The sequence below is a fragment of the Leiobunum rupestre genome, chromosome 5 (assembly GCF_980474605.1).
Source record: "Leiobunum rupestre chromosome 5, qqLeiRupe1.1.hap1, whole genome shotgun sequence".
In the NCBI taxonomy this organism is placed as follows: Eukaryota; Metazoa; Arthropoda; class Arachnida; order Opiliones; family Sclerosomatidae; genus Leiobunum; species Leiobunum rupestre.
In genome coordinates, this window is record NC_143388.1 from 58,588,172 (window position 1) to 58,607,613 (window position 19,442).

Consider the following 19,442-nt stretch of genomic DNA (forward strand, 5'->3'; position numbering starts at 1 on the left):
ACGATTACTTCGTTTTCACTTGGCATTTTGGGGTCGTCCGAAAAATTTTGGTTTAAAAAATTTAGTTCATGGCTAAATTTTCCTCTCTTTTACAATAATAGCTATGGCTGGCACGGAGGCTAAAAATGATTTGCCCTTGATATTAGACCTTTATTATAGAAAACTTTCGCGTATGCGTTTGAAACTCCCGCATTTACAATGCATATATGTTGTCATGGCAACCATTTCCTGTTGATAAATGGCGGCCCGCTTGGTTAGAAGTTTACAGACTAGCGTTTGATGCCAATCAAGAAAGATCATGAAATCTTTATTTGTGACTGTTGGATCTACTTCTTTTGATGTACTTATCGAAACATTATGTTCCCAGGATGTTGTTAAAGTGCGTTTTAGTTACTGTAAATTTATGTTGTACTACGCTTATTGATTAACTTATTTATTGTATAGGTATTAGAAAAGTTAAACATATCTAAAGTTACATTGCAAACTGGAAGAGGATCTTTCATACCAAAAGAAACGTCTTTTGGTAAAAATATCAAAATTGACGTTTACCAATTTAAATCCTCAATTTTGAAGGATATTTCGGATGCAGATATAATAATAAGCCATGCTGGTAAATTTATTTATATCTTTCAATTTTTTTAGCGTAACAAAGTAGACATTTGTTTTACAGGTGCAGGCTCAGTTTTGGAATCTTTGAGAGCTCATAAGCGTTTAATAGTTGTAATTAACGAAGATCTGATGGACAATCATCAACAAGAGCTTGCTGGTCAACTGGAGAAAAATAATTTTTTAGTTTCATGCAAGACCAAGTTAAAAAAAATACCTACACATTTTAATATGCCCTATACTAATTAAAAATATTTTTCTCTTCAGAACTTTGAAATATGTTTTGGAAGAAATTCATAGTAAAGAGTTCAAAAAATTTCCGGACCATGAACCCCAAATGTTCAGTTCCTATCTACACAGTGTGATGGGGCTTGTTTAGATTTAATTTTATTTATTAAAATTGTAAAAAAATTAATACGTGCATTTGAAGAAATCATTAAAATTAATTTTATTTAAAGACACTTTTTATGTAAAATTTGTTCTGCTAATTTCCCCCTAGGTGTCGCGCTCTACTGCAGTACTAGCTGCACAGCAGCACATGTTTATATTGTCGTCTGCTCACGGCCGTAGTTGTTTTTATTGAAATTTTCTCGGATAATTTTGTTTAAAAAGTATATTTAAATCTTTAGTTTAATAAATTAAATTATATATGCTGGGTTAAAGTATCGTAGTAATTCTGCATGGAGTAAAATTTAAAATGACATTTTAACTTCATTAAAACTGAAACTGATTCAAACCTAGTAAATGGATTTTGAAGGGGAAAGAGACCCTGATTATGAAGAAATTCATGTTAACCAACAAAATCACCTATCAGTAATTAAAAATGATGGTTAGTACTAAACTCTTATAGTTGTACCTTGGTAGCATTAAGCTTGCAATCTGGGATTAATTTTGGGATCCTGCGGAAAGTAACAGTGCTCAATTTGTAATTATACAATTTTAAATCTAGTCAAGGAAGCTACAATTAAAAGGATTCAAACCATAATTAACAATGAGTTTAACAAAGAAATTGAAATTAAAGAAAATGAATTGGATATAATTCAAAAGGTTAATTTATCAATTACAATGGCTCAATGTTTGACATAATTAAAGTATGGTTATTCCTTTATAGAATTTACAAGAAGCTCACTATGCACTGGATCAATTACGAACATCAATTATTACAAAGTTTTACCTTGGAGAACAAATCAATACAGATACTCAGTTTTCTAATCGATCGGAACAATCTTGGATACATCCAACAACAAAACAATATTTGGGGAAAGCCCCAAGTGGTACGGACATTCCAGCAGCTTCTATTCAAGAGCATGACTACTCTACCCCTTTAAGAATTAGCTCAACTGATGTTGAATCGGCAAAAGAAAACACTGTAAATGAAACAAAAAATGAAGATGAAACTAGCACCTCCAACTTACAGAGAGTGAAGAAAACTCTTAAAATTGTAGTTGGAAATATTTCAAAGTACGTTGCTTTGAGTCAGTGCTAATATAATATTGAAATCTAAAAATTTCATTAATTTAGGTACATTCCACCCATTGAACAGTCTCATAATGATCAAACAACACATAAATGGATGGTTTATTTTCGTTTAAAGAATGAAAAATTTGATGTAAAGCGTATAGTTAAGAAAGTGATAATTTTCTTGCATCCCAGCTACAAACCCAATGATCTAGTTGAATTAAGGTAATTTTAATTTAGAACTAATGATGTAGAAAGAAGAACGTTTTTAGGTAGTAGTATAAATTAATTATTTATTAGAAATGTGCAAGTTATGTTTTTGGATTTTGAGTCAAGTTACAAATCTTTGAAATTTGATATCAATCAAGTCTCGAGTCCTGAAAAATGGTTTTGAGCCCAAAATTTATCCGTAAGCGATTTAGATAACTAATTATTAAATGATAGGTTTAACAAAAATTAAATTAGTTAACCACCTAATTTATTTGCCAACTTTAAAATTAATCGGTTGAGCCGAAACAAGGAAACCTTCATCCCTAAACTCAGTCCAGTTAGAGTAATTTCTAGGTTTTGGTAATGAACTCTGTTACTCATTGAAGTTCTAGAAATAGTCCGCGTACTAGCAAACCATATCTAAAATTAATAATGTGCACTATTTTTTTCTTAGGGAACCACCATTTTATTTATGCAGAAGAGGTTGGGGAGAGTTTCCAGTGAGGGTTCAAGTTCATTTTAGGGACACACAAAATAAACCATTTGATATCATTCATAATTTAAAAGTACATGAAACTACAAGGTTTTTAAGATTGAAGTTTTATATTCTGAACTAATCAAAATTTTAATCTTAGCTGGATAAAACATTTACTGGTCTGCAAACTATGGGAGGAGAAACGGTAGGATATTATTTTTACACTATATGAATTTGGTTTTAGTCTGATCGAATGATTACATTTCAGGTTGAAGATGTATCACTTTACCTAAATGAATCTGTACCATCTACAACATCAAAAGCAGCAAGTGCCGCGTTAAATGTTAATTCAGTGCCTGTTACAGCCTCGAAAAAACCTTCAAATATTAAAATTGAACCCAATATTTCCAATGAAGAAAGTCTTACGTGCACTTCAAATTCCTCTATCGTTAAAGTGGAACCTGTTGATGAAAATCAAACAAATAAATCAAACATAGAGTCAAATTCGTACTTAGTGCTTAAAACGGAGCCAGATATTGAAGAGACCAATAATTCCTGCCTACCATCAAAGAAACTCAAATCAATTTTACTACCAAAAACAACTGCCCAAACTGGGACGATCTCCTTGTTAAAGAAAAATGCACAAAATGCATATAATATCGTTATTGTTCAACCTAATGCCACTTCTTCTGAAGTGAAGTACTTTCTGTGCTCCAATAATTCAACTGCTTGTCTCTCTAAGCCTGTCAGTTTATTATCAAAGAGTTCTGTTCTAAATGTGAAGGTTAAAAAGGAACGAACTGAATCAAACACAATAAATGGTTGTACTTTTTGGCAAAATGCTGAAAGGGTACATAGGTTGCTGGTGAAGGGAAGATTTTCACTCTGGTTTGTTTTAAATTGTTTATTGGTTTTTTGTGATAATTAGTCTAATGTGAAATATTCTTTTTCTAGTTTGGCAAATTATGATTCAATGCATGAATTTTTGGTGGATTTAGTCAAATATTTTCCATTGTGCTGCTGTAAGTTTTCAACTGATTTACCCCTGGATTTTGTGACTTAATAGATTCCCCCGAATACTAATATTTGTTTAATTTGATAGCAAGTCCTTCATACCCGTTCTGCGCTTCCTCATATGAAAAATTTAATTCTTGGAATATTGGTAAACAGCGAGCCTCTGAATGGTTAAGAGCCAGAACTATTGGACGAATACTGCAAGATCTGTTTAAGGATTGTGGTCTTCCATGGGCAAAAGTGATATGGAAAACTAAGGAAATTTTGATGTGGTGCCGTGCCAGTGGCTTCATTCCACCTTTTTGTAAAAAAAATAAAATAAACCAACTTGAATATTAATTAATTTCAAATTCTTTTCAAATAGATTCACCAGTAATATCAAATTGCGTAATAGTTCAATCAGATAGAAAAAATTCAGTGTCAACAATTATAAATGCTGTGAATCTAGTGATGGAGCTTGAAGAGAAAAAACATTGTCCATCTTTACAAGAAAAAGACACGGTTGAAGAATATGTTGATGTAGAGATTGTTGAAGATAAATGCCCTAAAAATTCTCGTTTAAAGCGAACACATATGGAAAGCGATATTATAAAAGAACTTTTCTTATCTAAGCCTGTGGAGGAGCCTGACATTATTGAGGAAATATACTCTGTGGTAATATTATTTTCTATTTCTAACTTGTCTGTAATTTAACAATTGTTTTGTAGGTTTGTAAAGAATTCATCTCTGATATAATACATTGTGCCATGTTTGAAGGAGCCAAATCTCAACAATCAAAATTGTAAGTAAACTTTTCTTTCCTTGAGAGAGTTGATTGCTTTTCGCATGATGGCAGATTGTATCTAGTTTTTATTAAGTTTCGCCCTTTATTTACTACGACTTGGTAATTTTTAGGGATTCACCGATATATTGGCCCAATTTTTTAATTAGATAAATATTTTCAGAAAAACATTTAAAAATAAGAAAATTCTTGATTAACTAATGATAATATTATATTTGATTGGCCATGTCACGGTCGCCAGACTTCAAAACCTAGATCATACCTTTTTTTAGACAGGAGTTACTAGTGTTAACAAAAAACTACAATATCCAATTTTGTGATAGAAAATATATTCGGATAAGCTCTTGCAAACTTTCTTGGTAAAAAAATTTAAATGAAATGGTATGACAGTGTAATGAACAGTCTTTTACAATGATTTTATCATATTCACTACTGTTATGATAGATAACTATGAATAGGCGATATATTGGTGCATCGCCAGTAATTTTGCATGATCCATTCGTACATGTTATCTGATCCCCATGTTGAATATCTGACTAGAGCCATATTAACCAAGGCTTCAGATGCTCAATGAATGCTGCACTGAGGCTAGCCAGATGCCTTTTTTCAAATTGCATGACTAAAATGTCCAAAAATTTCTTGATAAATTTTAATTTTTCAGAAACCCAAGTTATGTTTCAATAGAAAATGTCTACAAAGCAATCTTAAATAATTCTAAATTTGATATCTTAACTAATAAGTACTTAGGAATAGAATATGAAAATAATTGATATTTATGTTAATGAAAGAAATATTAAGCCATAAGAAATGTTTATTTTAACTTTCTATTTCTACTATTGGGAAAAAAATTTACACTTTTTGGTTCTTGCGGAATGAAACAGTGAAAAATAAAAAAAAACCAAATCACTTTAGTGCGCGTTAATTGATATTAGGTAATAACAAAATGAGGGGGGGAAATTTTTTACATAACTCTACTCGAATATTAAATACTTGTATTTTAAGTTTTACTAAAAATTGGCATAATTTTAATGAGTTTGACATTGAACACCCCCTCTCGGAGTGTGCATGTCATCATCATCTTCATACACTTGCCTATGGTGTCTTCCATGATGATCACTTGGATCAATATCTGTTAAATTGACCTATTAAAAAGAAATTAACTTTAATTATAATTTCAAATAATTATGACACACTGTCATGCTGCTGAAATTAGGTTTAGCTTTTTAGGTTGTGTAATTTTTTATTAGGCCATATTTAGTAGCTGAAAAACCTCATCACTGAACATCAGGGGAAAAAGTTACTGTACAAGGTCTTTCGAATTGCCATGGGAAGAAAAGATATGCTGAAATAGGACTCAATAAAACAATACAACACAATTGCGGTGTTGGATCCCAACTTGTGACACTGGGACTACCCCAGCGTTTGCAAGTTATCTCCCCACTGGTTAAAGGGGTTTCCACTTTCCATAAAAACTTGTAGGGGTTAACGTTAATTCTAAATGTATGGAGCTATTGGCTCGCGGAGTATGAAGGGCTTGCCACAACTGTTCCACCTGTTTTAAGGCATTATAAGTCACTTAATAGCTTGGGCCTAAGGTTGTGCCTTTTGTATTAGCCTAGCTGATTATTATTAGCTCTTATTAGAAGGTTGAGTTAATGAGCACAACTATTATTTAAAAATTAAATGAACAAGGCAAAGAGAATCAACATAAATTTGGAAAATTTGCTTTACAAACCTCTTCAGCTTCCATTGGGAACTCTATTTGCGGCCTTGGTGGAAGTAGTTGTTCAAGCTGGACTATTGCATTGTGCTCCATTTTCTCTGGGAATTGCACAAAAAATTCTATGATCAAACGACCCTTTTCAAAGGGGTTCTTGTATTGAGGCATTCCTTCGCTACGAATATATTTTATCGAACCATGCTTGATCACTTCTCCTATTACAAAAGATAAAAATAATTTATTAATAGTTTGAAATTGAGATAAATGCTATTTCAAATTACCAGGAATAGCTGTAATTAGCAAATTTCTGTTATCCAAAGTTTTGATAACTTTCTGAAAGCCACAGAGTGCCTCTGTTAAGGTTAGTTCTTGTCTCATGATGAGATCAACACTGGATCGTTTGAACACTTCATGTTCTTTCTCTTCCAAGACAATAATTATGTCCCCAGCCTCCAGTCCCGGTTCTTGGTTGCCTTCATTTGAGAATGTTATCTTTTGTCCATCATCCATACCTAAAGTAAATTTATAGTCTTAAGTTTTCTTAGTCTGTAAAGTAAAGTAGGATAGAAAATATACCTTTATCAATATGAACTTCCAATAATTTGCGATCACGGATAACTTTCCGTCCCTGACAAGTTTTGCATTTGTCCTTGGGGTTAATCCTTTCACCTTGACCTTGACAATCGCTGCACATGGTTTGAATTTGTTGAACCATGCCTGGTCCTAGTTGCTGAATTTTTAATTGCATCCCAACACCTCTACATGTGGGGCATGTTTCAACGGCACCTTTTTTACCTCCCCGTCCTGTAGTTAAAATTTTACATTAAGCAATTTTTTTTAAAACACATCCTTGATTTTAGTGTATTTCCCAAATGCATAAAAACTTCGGATAAATTGTAATTTTAATAATTTGGGCCTTGGTTATCTGAGAAACAAATGTGAACCATCAGTGCCTCAATTAAAGGCTGCATACATTTAAACTGGCAATTATTTTTAAAAGACATTTTAGCTTTGTTTTTCTGCAATGGGATTTACATTTATATTACCTTCACATTTACTACAAATCACATTCTTTTGGATTGCTAGTTTCCTGACGCTTCCATTGTACAGTTCTTCTAGCGTTACACCCAGTTGGTGTACAACGTGTTTTCCCCTTCTTTCCCTGCGTGTACTACCTCCACCACCGCCAAAAAACATGTCGAAAATGTCCATAGGTGATGAAAATCCATGCCCACCTGTGCTTCCCTCTTTAATGGCTTGTTCACCACCTTCATCATAAACCTTTCTTTTGTCGGGGTTAGATAAAACTTCATAGGCTTGAGAAATTTGTTTAAACTATAAGATATTAAAAGAATTATAAACAAAGACCTAGGAACTAGGGGTATTAAATATTAAAAAGGTATATACTTTTTCTCCTTCAGTAGGGTTTTTGTCAGGATGGTATTTTAAAGCTAATTTTCTGTATGCCTTCTTTAGTTCATCCGCTGTTGCGCTGGGTTTAACACACAACAGATCATAATACGTTGTTTCTTTGACCATATTTCTGTTTTTTTTTTAATAGTTTTAATTACTAGGAATATCATAATGGAAAGGCAGTGTTAGATCATGCGATAGTGAACTTCAAGGTCTTAAAATTTTACTTATTTAATTTTTAATTTCAAATAAAATCGAAAGCGTAGATAGTTTCCTTAGTACTTTTTTTTCAATGATAATAATAATAATGAAATGAAACCAAAAAGCAAACAATGGAAAAGGCCATAATTCAAAAAATCTTACCAAAGATGCAAGCAGTTTTTTTATCTCCTTGAAATTTACCGAACTTTTATAAATACGGATAAAGCAATATAATTTTTTTTTAAACAACGAGATTCATAAGTAGAATCGGAAATTTTAATGAAACGCGAAATTTCGTCAAAAGTCGGATAACGCGCACAGACAAAGCTAATACTTCGGCTTTTACTATGCCTCTCTTCAGTCAGGCTTCAGAAAATTTTGGTCTTCCTCATAGAAAATTCGAGAAAGCTCATTACACCCATTTCACGAACTCCACTGCAGCTGAGTTGGAAAAGCCTTCACGAAAACGAGGCTGATAGTCTAAAAAATGCTCTATAAGAAGGACTGTTGCCTAGGGTAAATAGTGAAAAATGTCATTAAAGACGGATGCTGCTTAAGCGACATCTAGTGACCATTTTTCAGTAAATTACAAGGCTGCGTTCAGTAGCTCTCAACAGTTACTGTTGCAGGCATGATTGACGAAAACACTAACATTTTGATAAAATCATTAACTTTTGTATTTTCTACTTGTATTAATTTTGTGGCTAACATTTTGTGTTCTGCCACTGTTTGATGTTGTAGTGTGTTTTTTCAATTAGCACGCTTGTGTGAAGGCGTTAGAGCTCTAGCCCATTGAATTGGGAATAATACTGCTAGAATTACATTTACGATTTTGGTTGCCATGGTTACGCGGGACCTGTTCTGATAAGACTGTACGAAATTAATCTTTATAATTAGGCGGTAGCGCCATCTATATTTTGTAAAGTTATATGGCTAAAAATAAATAATTATTAGCTAACTCACCGTAAGTTGTGTTAAAAAGGATCGTGTTGACAGAATAAAATTGTTTTTAAAAAACTTCAAAGGTTTGTTTCTTACGAGAAATCATACATTTCAATTTCACATCAGATTCGCGAAAAATTCAATTGCAATATAGTTGCCACCAATAGAGACAGATGCCGCCACGGTAGAACGATAAAATTGATTAAGTCTCCTTATGGAACGAAATTGGTCCCGCGCCAGATTTAGTGGTACCTCTATTTATTCCCAACTCAATGCTCTAGCCATGTACATGATGTACACCAATCTCTCTGTTAGTTATTCCACGGTTTATAGAATCTACACAGGTTGGAGCGCTTGGGATATGGGAGGGTTCACTTACTCGCTACTCCCGCGTTTAGAAGTTTGAAATCAGCAGGCTAAGGCGCCGAAAGAGTCATCTGGAGAAAACTAGTGATTTAAAGGGGCTCCAAAGTTCGGTGGCAAAAAAAAAAAGAAAATTGAGCATGCTTTTCCTTCCCCCCAACCCCTCACTCGCTTGGCAGAGGCGGGCAGAGTTAACCGGAAATTTCGCACTTTACTGACTTTGCACACATTTTGCCACCGAACTTTGGAGCCCCTTTAATTTTAATAAATGCTTCGGGAGGTTTTCTGAATTTCATATTTAACAAAGGTAAATATATTGTTTATACTAATTCTTTATTTTTCATATTATTTAATCCTAAAACACCTTATAATTTTCAAATTGTATTTTTGGAATGTGTTTTAAGCTTCCTGTTTAAAAATACGATATTATTATTATTAGGCCTTAGCGTAGATAGACACGTGGATTTTTTCTCTATAATCTTGGTTTTAAATTAAAATTTTAAATATATAAATTAAATAAAAAAACAGGTGAAGCTTTTGTTGTATTTATATTTCAAATTAATTTTAAACAAATTGTATATAAAGTACTCTTTATAACATACAGGTGACGCATAGATAGCTAAGTCTGGAACAGGGTTGGCAGGCAGTAGAAAATAAGGGGACCTAGTCGCTAGCATGTACGAAGGTACAGGAGGCTCCGACCTGTGTAGATTCTATAAACCGTGGTTATTCTCCAACCACGGCAGCAGTTTTGCCAAATCGAGGTATTTTTAATGACTATTTTTGAGAAAATACTGGTATTGAGGGTTTCGATTTCTATGGTTGGTATCATGTTGAACGTGCCTCAGTTGACTGTGAGGGTAGGGGTAATTCCAGGAAAATACTAGATGTTACCAAAGCTACGTTTGTCTGTGTGACATGCGTCTCAAAAGAGGGTCAAATGGGAAAATAAGAGTCAAAAGCTGAAGGTTTAGGTGATGCTAATAGCAGTTTAGTCAAAAGTGGTGCATCGGCAGTACTGAATAATATGTGTTTGCAACAGTCCAATGGCCTAGATGTATTTGAGATGAATGGTTTCCTAACTAAGATCGATAACCTTATAGGAAATAGGTTTACTTCCTTTGAAAACAGTTTAATATCAATGAAGAGTTCTCTTTTGAGGGAGTTGGACCATAGACAGCAAATAAATACGAAGAGATGTGATAATATTGAAAAGAAACAATTGGAGCAAGAGAAGAACACTACGGCCATTAAGACTCAAGTTGACCATGATCAAGTAATGGTTGACCAGTTGAGTTTGAATTTCGCTCCAGAGAGGGTTGAAGTACAGAGGGAGGAAACTGAAAAATTGAGGGAAACTGTCAAAACTCTGTGTAGGCAGGTAGAATCTCTTAAATTGAGACTGGAGGAAAAATCGGTGGATGTGAGAAGTCAAGTGATTCATTTTTAGCAAAGCGAGCTCCTAAGGAGAATCTGATGGCGTTTGGGGTGGAGTTTGATGATTTGGATACGCCGCGAGGCACTGAAAATTGCCTGCGTAAAAACCTTGCATTAGAGGAGTCTTTGACTTTTTCGGTCACTTTCTGTGCACGATTTGGGAGGCGAAACGAGAAAAATTAACAACCAATCCTTATCTGCCTTGACAGTGCTGAAAATCGACAAATTATTCTTCAAGCGGCTACTAAGCTGAGAGATAGTCAGGTTCCACAGTATCGGAAAGTAACTTTAGCCCCTGATCGTACGTTTGAACCGAGACTGATGGCGAGGTTACATGGCTTTAGAATGCGACGAAGGAGATTCAATTTGAGCTCACAAACTTCAAATGCAAATTCTGATGGTTCTGAGCCAAAAAACCAACGGTCGGGCCTGAAGGTGGGGAATCAGACCTTATAGTTCATGACCAAACCTGTGCTCCAACATATTGCGTTTATGAGCATAAAACCTCAAGTACTGTCAATAAAGACAACATGTTTTCAAATGTAATTAATAATAAAATTGTAAATAGTTTTTCAAGTGTATCTATTTTAACAAGGCATTCTGACCTTGATAGTGTAAATGATATTAAAATTGAGGATTGTGGCGAAGGGGTTTATCATACTGACGGAGATATTAGTCATATACAGTCTGGCCATAAAAACCACTGTTTTGAGGAGGTAGCGTGTGCGTCACTTCCGGTTTGTTCTGTTATGAAGATTTTCACTGAGCCTCCTATCCAGAGAAAACAGCGTAGAAATGTTAGGAGGGGACGTTATAGTTGCCAGAACAAACACGGAAACAACACCCTTTATTTTGGTTTTTTGAATATCCAACTTGGCTCTGAAGTAAAATGGGCGGAAGCTGGTAATGAATTGGTTAATGGTAAATACGATATGTTGTGTCTTCTAAAAACTAATTTACGCGATGGACAACTACCACCCTTGGCGGAAGGCCTTAGCTGGATGGACTGAATCGTGTGGGCCGTAGTAAGAAAGGAGGAGGTTTAGGTGCCCTCACGCGGAGTGATGATTGTATTGAGGTGTTGGATAGGTGTTTTAAACATATGTGAATCTGCCATAAAGCTTCCCGTGATGTCGCTATTGCTGTAGTGTATTGTGCAACTGGCGCTGACGCTAAAGATTGGAATAGAAAAATAGTTAGTTGTCTGGAGTTGGACATGGTAAAATTACGAAACAAGGGATTTTCTAAGTTCTGCATCCTTGGTGACATGAATGCGCATTTGATAGAGTTAGATCGCTATGATTGTACGAATGGTAGTCTTTTGAGGGAGTTTGGTGAAAGACATGGTTTGACTATTGGAAATCTTATGAACTGTTGTGTAGGTAAAGTCACACGGCATGGTCATCGATTGACTACGTTCTTTTTAGTGAAGAGCTAGTCCCTCTAGTTGAGGCTATTGAGATTGATGAAAGTGGCCAAAGGGGTTTGTTTAGTGACCACAAAATGGTATCCATTCGTCTTAACACCAAAAAGGACGCTGGTATAGAAAGAAACACGACCATTCGACCAAAGAGAGTGTTCTGGGATTTTGAAGATTCTGAACGTCTTAAAGGCTACTCTGAGGATATGGAGAACTGGGTGGACTCTTTGACTAGTGCTCCTACTTATGAACAGTTTGTGGCGGTGGTTAAAGCTGCCATAGCAAAGAATCTGAAAGAAAAAGTCATTCGTGCGTCTCTCAAACACGGAGTTGCTCCCAAGAAGTGGTGGGACAATGAAGTCGATGATGAAATTAAGGCTAGAAAAGAAGCATGCAGGGTTCACCGTGCAGCTAAGAAGAGTGGTGAGTCGACGGATTTAGTCCTACAGAAATGGCAACATTATCTGAAACTTAATAGAGAAGCTAAGGAGCTTATTGCTAAAAATATCAAACAGGTCAACAGGCGTCTTGAGAGGTCGATTTTAGACGCTGGGAAATCTCAAGGTCGTAAATTTTGGAAATACTTATCACGTCTTCGCAAATCAACATCTCAACCTGGTTCAACTCTTTTTAGGGGTTTTAACACTAAGAATGGTCAGTTATTGACTATTAAGTCGAAAATGGTTCGTAGGCTGTCTGAATATGTCAAAGATTTGGAAAATGAGTTGTTGAGTTGCCCAGTTACTACTGGGAGTGATGATGTTGCCCCAATTAAGCCTCCAAATACTATTCCTCCAGAAAGAGTGGAAGAACCTTTCCTCAGTTGTGAATTAGAGGTGGCCTTGAAAAAGTTGGCGGGTGGAAAGGCAGCAGGCATTGATGGGCTGTATCATATGTAACATAATTACTCATAAGTATGCCTCTGTATAACATTTCCATTGAAAAAAATTCAATGAGACCTTGTTTCACGCGGAACATACATTAAGTGGACCCAAAAATGCAAAAATGCTTATAATCCTTGCGCTATTGAAAAGGTTACCATGGAAATAAAATCATGTGATCGCGAGGCACGAGCTAAACTTGACATGGGCAAAGCCAGAAACGCGCGAGGAATTCTCACTAACTTCCGTTTCCAATCCGTAAAGTTGATGACGCGTATTTCGTCACGGAATTGTAAGTGACGTAATTTACGTCATATCCCGTGAACCAGGTTTCATTAACGAAAATACTTTTATGGCATACTTATAGTGATTATGTTACATATGGCTGTATGGAGAGTCTATTATGGCGTTGGGACCCCTAGCAAAGGATTGTATTTTGTTTTTGTTTAACGAAATTATGCATCAAGATGATATTCCGTATAGCTGGAAAGATTCACGTGTTACTATGGTTTTCAAAGGAAAGGGAATGGCTGAGGAAGAACTCAGTTCCTATCGTCCTATAGCAATAACGTCGGTCTTCTACAAAGTGTATGCCATACTTTGGAAAGAACGCATTAGTGCAACCTTGTAGCTAAAGCTACTCATCTACGGTGGGCGGTCAAGAATATGGCGGATCGATCATATAACAAATACAGTGTATCTAGGACTTTGTGGAAAGCTGTGGTGGTACCCACCATCACGTATGCAAACGATGTTCTACCGTATTCCCGGGTCTCAATCACAGCCTTTGAATATGCTCAGAGAGAAGATAGCCGTGCTGCACTTTCGGCGGGACCTTTCACAGCTGAGGCTGCAATTAAAGGTGAAATGGGTTGGAGCAGCATGGAGGAACGTGAAGCTACGAGTAAGCTGAAATACCTAGGGCGGCTGTTACTTATGCCGGCGTCCATGCTTCCTGGCATAGTTTTTAGATCGCTGAGGCTTCAAGGAGTTGAGACCAGGCTACTTAAGCGTATGGCACAGCTTGATCGTGTCTATGGCAGTGGCACAGAGGTGGGCAAAAATAGTGAGCACTCGTTTTTGAAAATCCTGCAGTAATGAGCGAGCGCTTCAAATTCGAATTCCAGCTGCTCTTGTTCAGCGAGAGGGCTAAATTGAGCAGCCTCTGGGCGAGCGCCGAATAGTTCGCTCCGGCGTTGATGGCTGACGGCGCGCTGAGGGAGATTCCCCCCTCGACGGGTTAGTTCCCTCACTTTTAAGCGCTCACCGCGCGCTGAGCGAGATCTCCCGATCGTCGGAATAGCCCCCTCACTTTTAAGCGACGCGTTAGTACCCTCAGTAGAAAGCGCTGACGCAGCGTTGAGGGAAAATTACCGAGAGAAGGAATAGTTCGCTCAGATTTGAGCGCTAGCTACGAGCGGATTTTGATCACGGTGAGCGACGGTAAAGTTCGTTTACGCAAATCGCTCACAGCGCGGCGAGCAAAAATTTCAAAAATCAAACATTAAACTATTACTCGGCTATGGGTTTATTATTTACTTTTTTTATTAATAAAATGAAGGGTACTCTAAACGTCGGGAGTTAATGATATCTCCGATTGAATAAAATTCAAAGGTTCTTCCGAATTTATCCAACGATAAACTAGACTGCAAATATTCCGTTTAGTGTTAAAAGAGCTTTATTAAATATTAAAAGCCACAAATTATAACAATAGGCGCTGGTATACATTCTTTTGGTCTTGACAAACTTGGCAGGTGAAATGGGCTACGCGGTACGCGTTTCTTCATTTTTAGGGGATTGTGGCTCGCGCTACTTTAAAGGAAAATATTAGCGCGCTCTCAACTTAAATTAATGATCGGTACCATAAAAACAAGTGGACATTTACTAACCCCTAATCCAACTCATTTGTAAATCTCCAGAATTTAATAGACAGTTTTAGCAACTACCTACAGGGGCGGTGCCAGAAGATTCTTAGGTGTAGGCTAATAATGTTTATCATTTGTGGGCCCCCTGTTCCTCAATATTGGACTTATAATTCAATTTTGCAAATTCAGGTAATTTATTTATTATTTGATATTAGTGCGGTTTTTAAAATTTTACAGTATTAACTATCATCACATATTTTATTTGAATTTAAAAATCGACTTGATGTGGCCCCGTCAGATCGATTTGTGGGCCCCTATTTGAACACAAAAGTAGGCTATAGCTCGTGTTGCCTACCCCTAACGCCGCTCCTGACTACCTACACCGGGATTTTATTCACAGTGAACGACGACAGAGTTCGTTTACGGTAAATCGCGAAGAGCAAACATTTCAAAAATTAAACTTCACATTTGACGGTATGAACAAGTTAATAATAAGATTATTTTTAATGTATATGTAAAATATAATACAATATCTTTGCATATAACCATCTTCGATTTTGTCCATTGTTTATGACATCGACAAAAATAACCATATCATCAAATGATCAAGCTAATTGCGAAGATTCACGGTTTTTAAATAATAATTTTTTTCAGAAAAAAAGGGAGGGGTTGGAATTAATATAATGGCCAGCCTGTGCCAATATTAAAACTGTTTTAGTTCCAAATTGAGGTAACTCGATTTACGCGAATTTTCTTTTTTGCCGTTTTTCAAACTTCCTTTACACTAAAAATATAAATATTACAAATAGCGGCCAATGTATAGTTACAAAGTTATCGATTATTTTCCATTTTTAAAAAGCATTACGTTATAATTTTTTTTCCAATTTAAATAATATTTTTTAGATACCTGGTTTTGAAACTAATAGCGTTCTTTTCGTTTTTATTTCACACCGAATTTTAGAAATAATAAAAATGTTTGAATAATTCTAATGTCTAGTTTGTGCGGGTAACAAAAATCAACTGTGAAGAAGCTGTCAACGATCACCGTCAAGCTCAGCATGTGGGGAGTGGGGACCCGCTGGCTGCCGGGGAGTATGAACAAGGAGGAAGGGGGGTGGCATTACCAAGGTAACCTATTTAAAGTTACTATAGACAGTAGGCTATAATCACTATGCTGTAAACATCTGTGTCGCGCGAAAGCGATCCAAATGTAACGACTGACGATTACGATAAAAATTACATCATTCTTCCGAACTTCAAAAGGGCGTTATTTTATTTCTGGGGGGGGGGGGATTTCTATTTGAACTTGTAATAACTTACACACAAATATTTTCTTTACATTTTTCTGTTTTTATTGCTTACGATGTTACACTTTATATACAATATTGGAAGTATTTCAATATTTATTTAAATCTTCGCTCTTGCTTGATACCTACAAAGATTCTCAAAAAAAATTGTGTGGATCGTGTCATTTTCGCCTAATTTGGTTTGCACATGTTTCTTAACAATGAAACGAAACCAAAATTAGTTACAGACATACGCCAAACGAGGAGGCAATGAACACCGCTAATGCCCCACAATGGAACATTTTGAAAAAAAAAGAATCCACCGTGGAACTTCGTATGTCATTAGAAAGTGTTCATCTTGTAAAATACGGAAGCGAACTTAAAGCCTGAAACTGAATAAAAAAACTCAAGCCACAGTCGAAGTACTATAACTCCAAAACTATGGACTCGAAAAAATTAAACTTCGAAGGCGAGAAAAATTATGAACAGCTAAAGCAAAAAACACGAAAAAATTAAACTAAGGAAGGACCGAAATAAGAATCGAAAGACGCAGACTTGAGAAAAGTCGACAAGAAACTGTAACGAAATGAGAAAGGAACCTACTATTTATACTATTATTGTAGAAAGGATTACGAAGCGAGGTATAAGTATAGGAAACTTCGAAATTGCCCTAGCATTGGCTAAGACCCAAGGGAGGGGCGACTCATTGGCGTCAGTTCGGAATTCTGGCGTTGACCCCCCGTCATATGACGTTAAGAAGTACACGCTATTGTTGAAATTGAAAACTGCGAGAATGAAGAAAATGGGTTCGATGCTAAATAGAAAAAACCCTCCATCGACTGTCCCCCTATTTTAATATTTTTGTCAGGTGCAGTAACGAGTAAGTGGCGCCCTTGCTGTCTGGAATGGGCAGTGTTGGAAAAAAAAAGCCCAAAGTGGGAAAAAAGGTTTGCAGAGCCAAATAGGATTTTATGAATCGGGCCAAGCCGCCAATTCAATGCTTTTGAATTAACTAATATTATTCTAATGTCTGAATATGTCGGCTATAGATTCCAAGGTTCAATAATATCTAATCGGCCCGATTAGTCGCAACTTAGTAAATAGTAACACAGAATAAATAAATATTGTAAATAAATGTAGTAAAAATAGCTAATAATACCATTAGTTAATAATATTGTTACATAAGTATGACACGTCTTATTCTTTATATGCAAAACGTTTACTGATAACTAGCCACAAGAGACACTCTATATAGAGGGCTTCTCGTGTATGACGTGCCCTTTATCAGCATCTCGCTAGGGGCGATTTTTTACCGTGATGACGTCACTCTGTAAATAGCTTTTAGTGAATTATTTCCATTAAATTATGGATTTATGATATTACGTAGTATTTTTATTTTTATTGATTAACGTTTTCATGTTAGTCTATCCGTAGTCCAGAAAAATATACTTTGGAGCTAACGTTCCGTAGACGCGGCCCGAATATACATGGTTTTCTCCGTTTTCCTATATACTTATTTCGGTTTCAGAAGGGCTAGTTTTGATCTAGTCTATCTATGAAGCTATACGACTCATTTTTAGGGGGAGTTCAGTTTAGCGAAAAGTATATTTATATATGTATATTATAAATTATAAGTCAAGCCTAAATTAGCGAGTGAATGCCTATTTCGGGGAAATATTTGGTTAGTCATGTCCCGCTGCGACTAAGAGACGTTTCCTATGAGTGGTCAACCTTTGTCTTTTCGTTAAGATGCCGAAAGAGACGCCTTTGTGTCTGGACTCCACCTGCGGGTCCCAAAATTGAAACGATTGGGATAGTTTGGAAAGGGGTTGAGGTTCCACCCCCCCCCCCTCTTTTCAAGCTTCAAGTTGAAAGCCGATCGCTAAAACGTAAATACAGCAACTTAGTTTTACATATAGTTATTATTATTGTTACTAATTATTGATAATTTTTGTTTTTTTATTTCTTAGGACGATTTACAGAAAAATATTTTGATATTTTCTGTAACGAACAAGAACTCGCCCAAAGGCCAGACGAGCTGATGAATGCCAAGTTAAAGAACGGGGCAATGGAATTTGAACTCCAGTTGTATAAGGAGCAGTTGGACAATGCCAACAAAGCCCCCTAAGTGGCTGTAGCTGGTTGTTCTTGCGTAAAGGTCTCAAAAATTCAAAAACCAGAAGAAGCCAAATAATTGGCTAAAACCAAAACGGTCCTTTTCAGGACCACCTTCGTTTGGTCTAAAGACCATTAGACTGTGTGATTCTAAAATGCTGAACTATTGAAACTAAAATATATTCGCTGTTTTAATTGTTCCGTATTTTACAAGATGAACACTTTCTAATGACATACGAAGTTCCACGGTGGATCCTTTTTTTTTTCAAAATGTTCCATTGTGGGGCATTAGCGGTGTTCATTGCCTCCTCGTTTGGCGTATGTCTGTAACTAATTTTGGTTTCGTTTCATTGTTAAGAAACATGTGCAAACCAAATTAGGCGAAAATGACACGATCCACACAATTTTTTTTGAGAATCTTTGTAGGTATCAAGCAAGAGCGAAGATTTAAATAAATATTGAAATACTTCCAATATTGTATATAAAGTGTAACATCGTAAGCAATAAAAACAGAAAAATGTAAAGAAAATATTTGTGTGTAAGTTATTACAAGTTCAAATAGAAATCCCCCCCCCCCCAGAAATAAAATAACGCCCTTTTGAAGTTCGGAAGAATGATGTAATTTTTATCGTGATCGTCAGTCGTTACATTTGGATCGCTTTCGCGCGACACAGATGTTTACAGCATAGTGATTATAGCCTACTGTCTATAGTAACTTTAAATAGGTTACCTTGGTAATGCCACCCCCCTTCCTCCTTGTTCATACTCCCCGGCAGCCAGCGGGTCCCCACTCCCCACATGCTGAGCTTGACGGTGATCGTTGACAGCTTCTTCACAGTTGATTTTTGTTACCCGCACAAACTAGACATTAGAATTATTCAAACATTTTTATTATTTCTAAAATTCGGTGTGAAATAAAAACGAAAAGAACGCTATTAGTTTCAAAACCAGGTATCTAAAAAATATTATTTAAATTGGAAAAAAAATTATAACGTAATGCTTTTTAAAAATGGAAAATAATCGATAACTTTGTAACTATACATTGGCCGCTATTTGTAATATTTATATTTTTAGTGTAAAGGAAGTTTGAAAAACGGCAAAAAAGAAAATTCGCGTAAATCGAGTTACCTCAATTTGGAACTAAAACAGTTTTAATATTGGCACAGGCTGGCCATTATATTAATTCCAACCCCTCCCTTTTTTTCTGAAAAAAATTATTATTTAAAAACCGTGAATCTTCGCAATTAGCTTGATC

The 19,442-nt window shown here is 35.8% G+C and overlaps 3 protein-coding genes across 5 annotated transcripts in view; 2 read left to right on the forward strand and 1 right to left on the reverse strand.

The window, feature by feature from the left end:
• Positions 1-231: 231 nt before the first annotated feature.
• On the forward strand, positions 232-1,067 carry Alg13 (Alg13 UDP-N-acetylglucosaminyltransferase subunit). The gene is made up of 4 exons (XM_090175669.1): positions 232-379; positions 445-610; positions 671-809; positions 874-1,067. Exons 1-4 carry the CDS (start codon positions 299-301, stop codon positions 983-985), a joined length of 498 nt encoding a protein of 165 aa, XP_090031795.1. The 5' UTR covers positions 232-298; the 3' UTR covers positions 986-1,067.
• A 123-nt stretch (positions 1,068-1,190) lies between these two features.
• Positions 1,191-19,442, forward strand: part of D12 (YEATS domain containing 2 homolog D12) — a 42,813-nt gene continuing 24,561 nt past the window's right edge. The window contains exons 1-12 of one of the 2 annotated variants that reach the window (XM_090175662.1): positions 1,191-1,435; positions 1,556-1,653; positions 1,718-2,067; positions 2,128-2,289; positions 2,729-2,840; positions 2,910-2,954; positions 3,018-3,637; positions 3,704-3,771; positions 3,852-4,067; positions 4,128-4,417; positions 4,471-4,544; positions 5,206-5,451. In XM_090175662.1, the coding sequence (XP_090031788.1) occupies positions 1,351-1,435; positions 1,556-1,653; positions 1,718-2,067; positions 2,128-2,289; positions 2,729-2,840; positions 2,910-2,954; positions 3,018-3,637; positions 3,704-3,771; positions 3,852-4,067; positions 4,128-4,417; positions 4,471-4,544; positions 5,206-5,314 (2,229 nt within the window). In that variant the 5' untranslated portion in view covers positions 1,191-1,350 and the 3' untranslated portion in view covers positions 5,315-5,451. Of the gene's footprint in view, positions 1,436-1,555; positions 1,654-1,717; positions 2,068-2,127; positions 2,290-2,728; positions 2,841-2,909; positions 2,955-3,017; positions 3,638-3,703; positions 3,772-3,851; positions 4,068-4,127; positions 4,418-4,470; positions 4,545-5,205; positions 5,452-19,442 lie in introns of those variants that run through there. The other variant, XM_090175663.1, reaches the window with a different exon arrangement.
• Positions 5,338-8,340, reverse strand: Droj2 (DnaJ heat shock protein family (Hsp40) member A4-like). Of its 2 annotated transcripts, none has more exons than XM_090175668.1 (7): positions 8,041-8,340; positions 7,672-7,834; positions 7,311-7,599; positions 6,841-7,068; positions 6,546-6,776; positions 6,280-6,479; positions 5,338-5,686 (listed from the first exon to the last, which is right to left on the reverse strand). In XM_090175668.1, the coding sequence occupies exons 2-7, from the start codon at positions 7,801-7,803 to the stop codon at positions 5,570-5,572; spliced, it is 1,197 nt and encodes a 398-aa protein (XP_090031794.1). In that variant the 5' UTR covers positions 7,804-7,834; positions 8,041-8,340; the 3' UTR covers positions 5,338-5,569. The 2 variants fall into 2 exon arrangements, with proteins under 2 accessions (XP_090031794.1, XP_090031793.1); XM_090175667.1 differs by having other exon boundaries at positions 7,672-7,807; positions 8,041-8,339.

What these genes read in the sequence shown, in the direction of transcription:
- Alg13 (XM_090175669.1), top strand. Translation starts at nt 299, where the DNA reads ATGAAATCTTTATTTGTGACTGTTGGATCTACTTCTTTTGATGTACTT. An exon ending in TATAATAATAAGCCATGCTG is followed by an intron (nt 611 to 670) that starts GTAAATTTATTT and finishes TTTGTTTTACAG; the next exon opens with GTGCAGGCTCAGTTTTGGAA. An exon ending in TTAGTTTCATGCAAGACCAA is followed by an intron (nt 810 to 873) that starts GTTAAAAAAAAT and finishes TTTTCTCTTCAG; the next exon opens with AACTTTGAAATATGTTTTGG.
- Droj2 (XM_090175668.1), bottom strand. Translation starts at nt 7,803, where the DNA reads ATGGTCAAAGAAACAACGTATTATGATCTGTTGTGTGTTAAACCCAGC. An exon ending in GATTTGTAGTAAATGTGAAG is followed by an intron (nt 7,069 to 7,310) that starts GTAATATAAATG and finishes TTTTAACTACAG; the next exon opens with GACGGGGAGGTAAAAAAGGT. An exon ending in TCCCAATGGAAGCTGAAGAG is followed by an intron (nt 5,687 to 6,279) that starts GTTTGTAAAGCA and finishes TCTTTTTAATAG; the next exon opens with GTCAATTTAACAGATATTGA.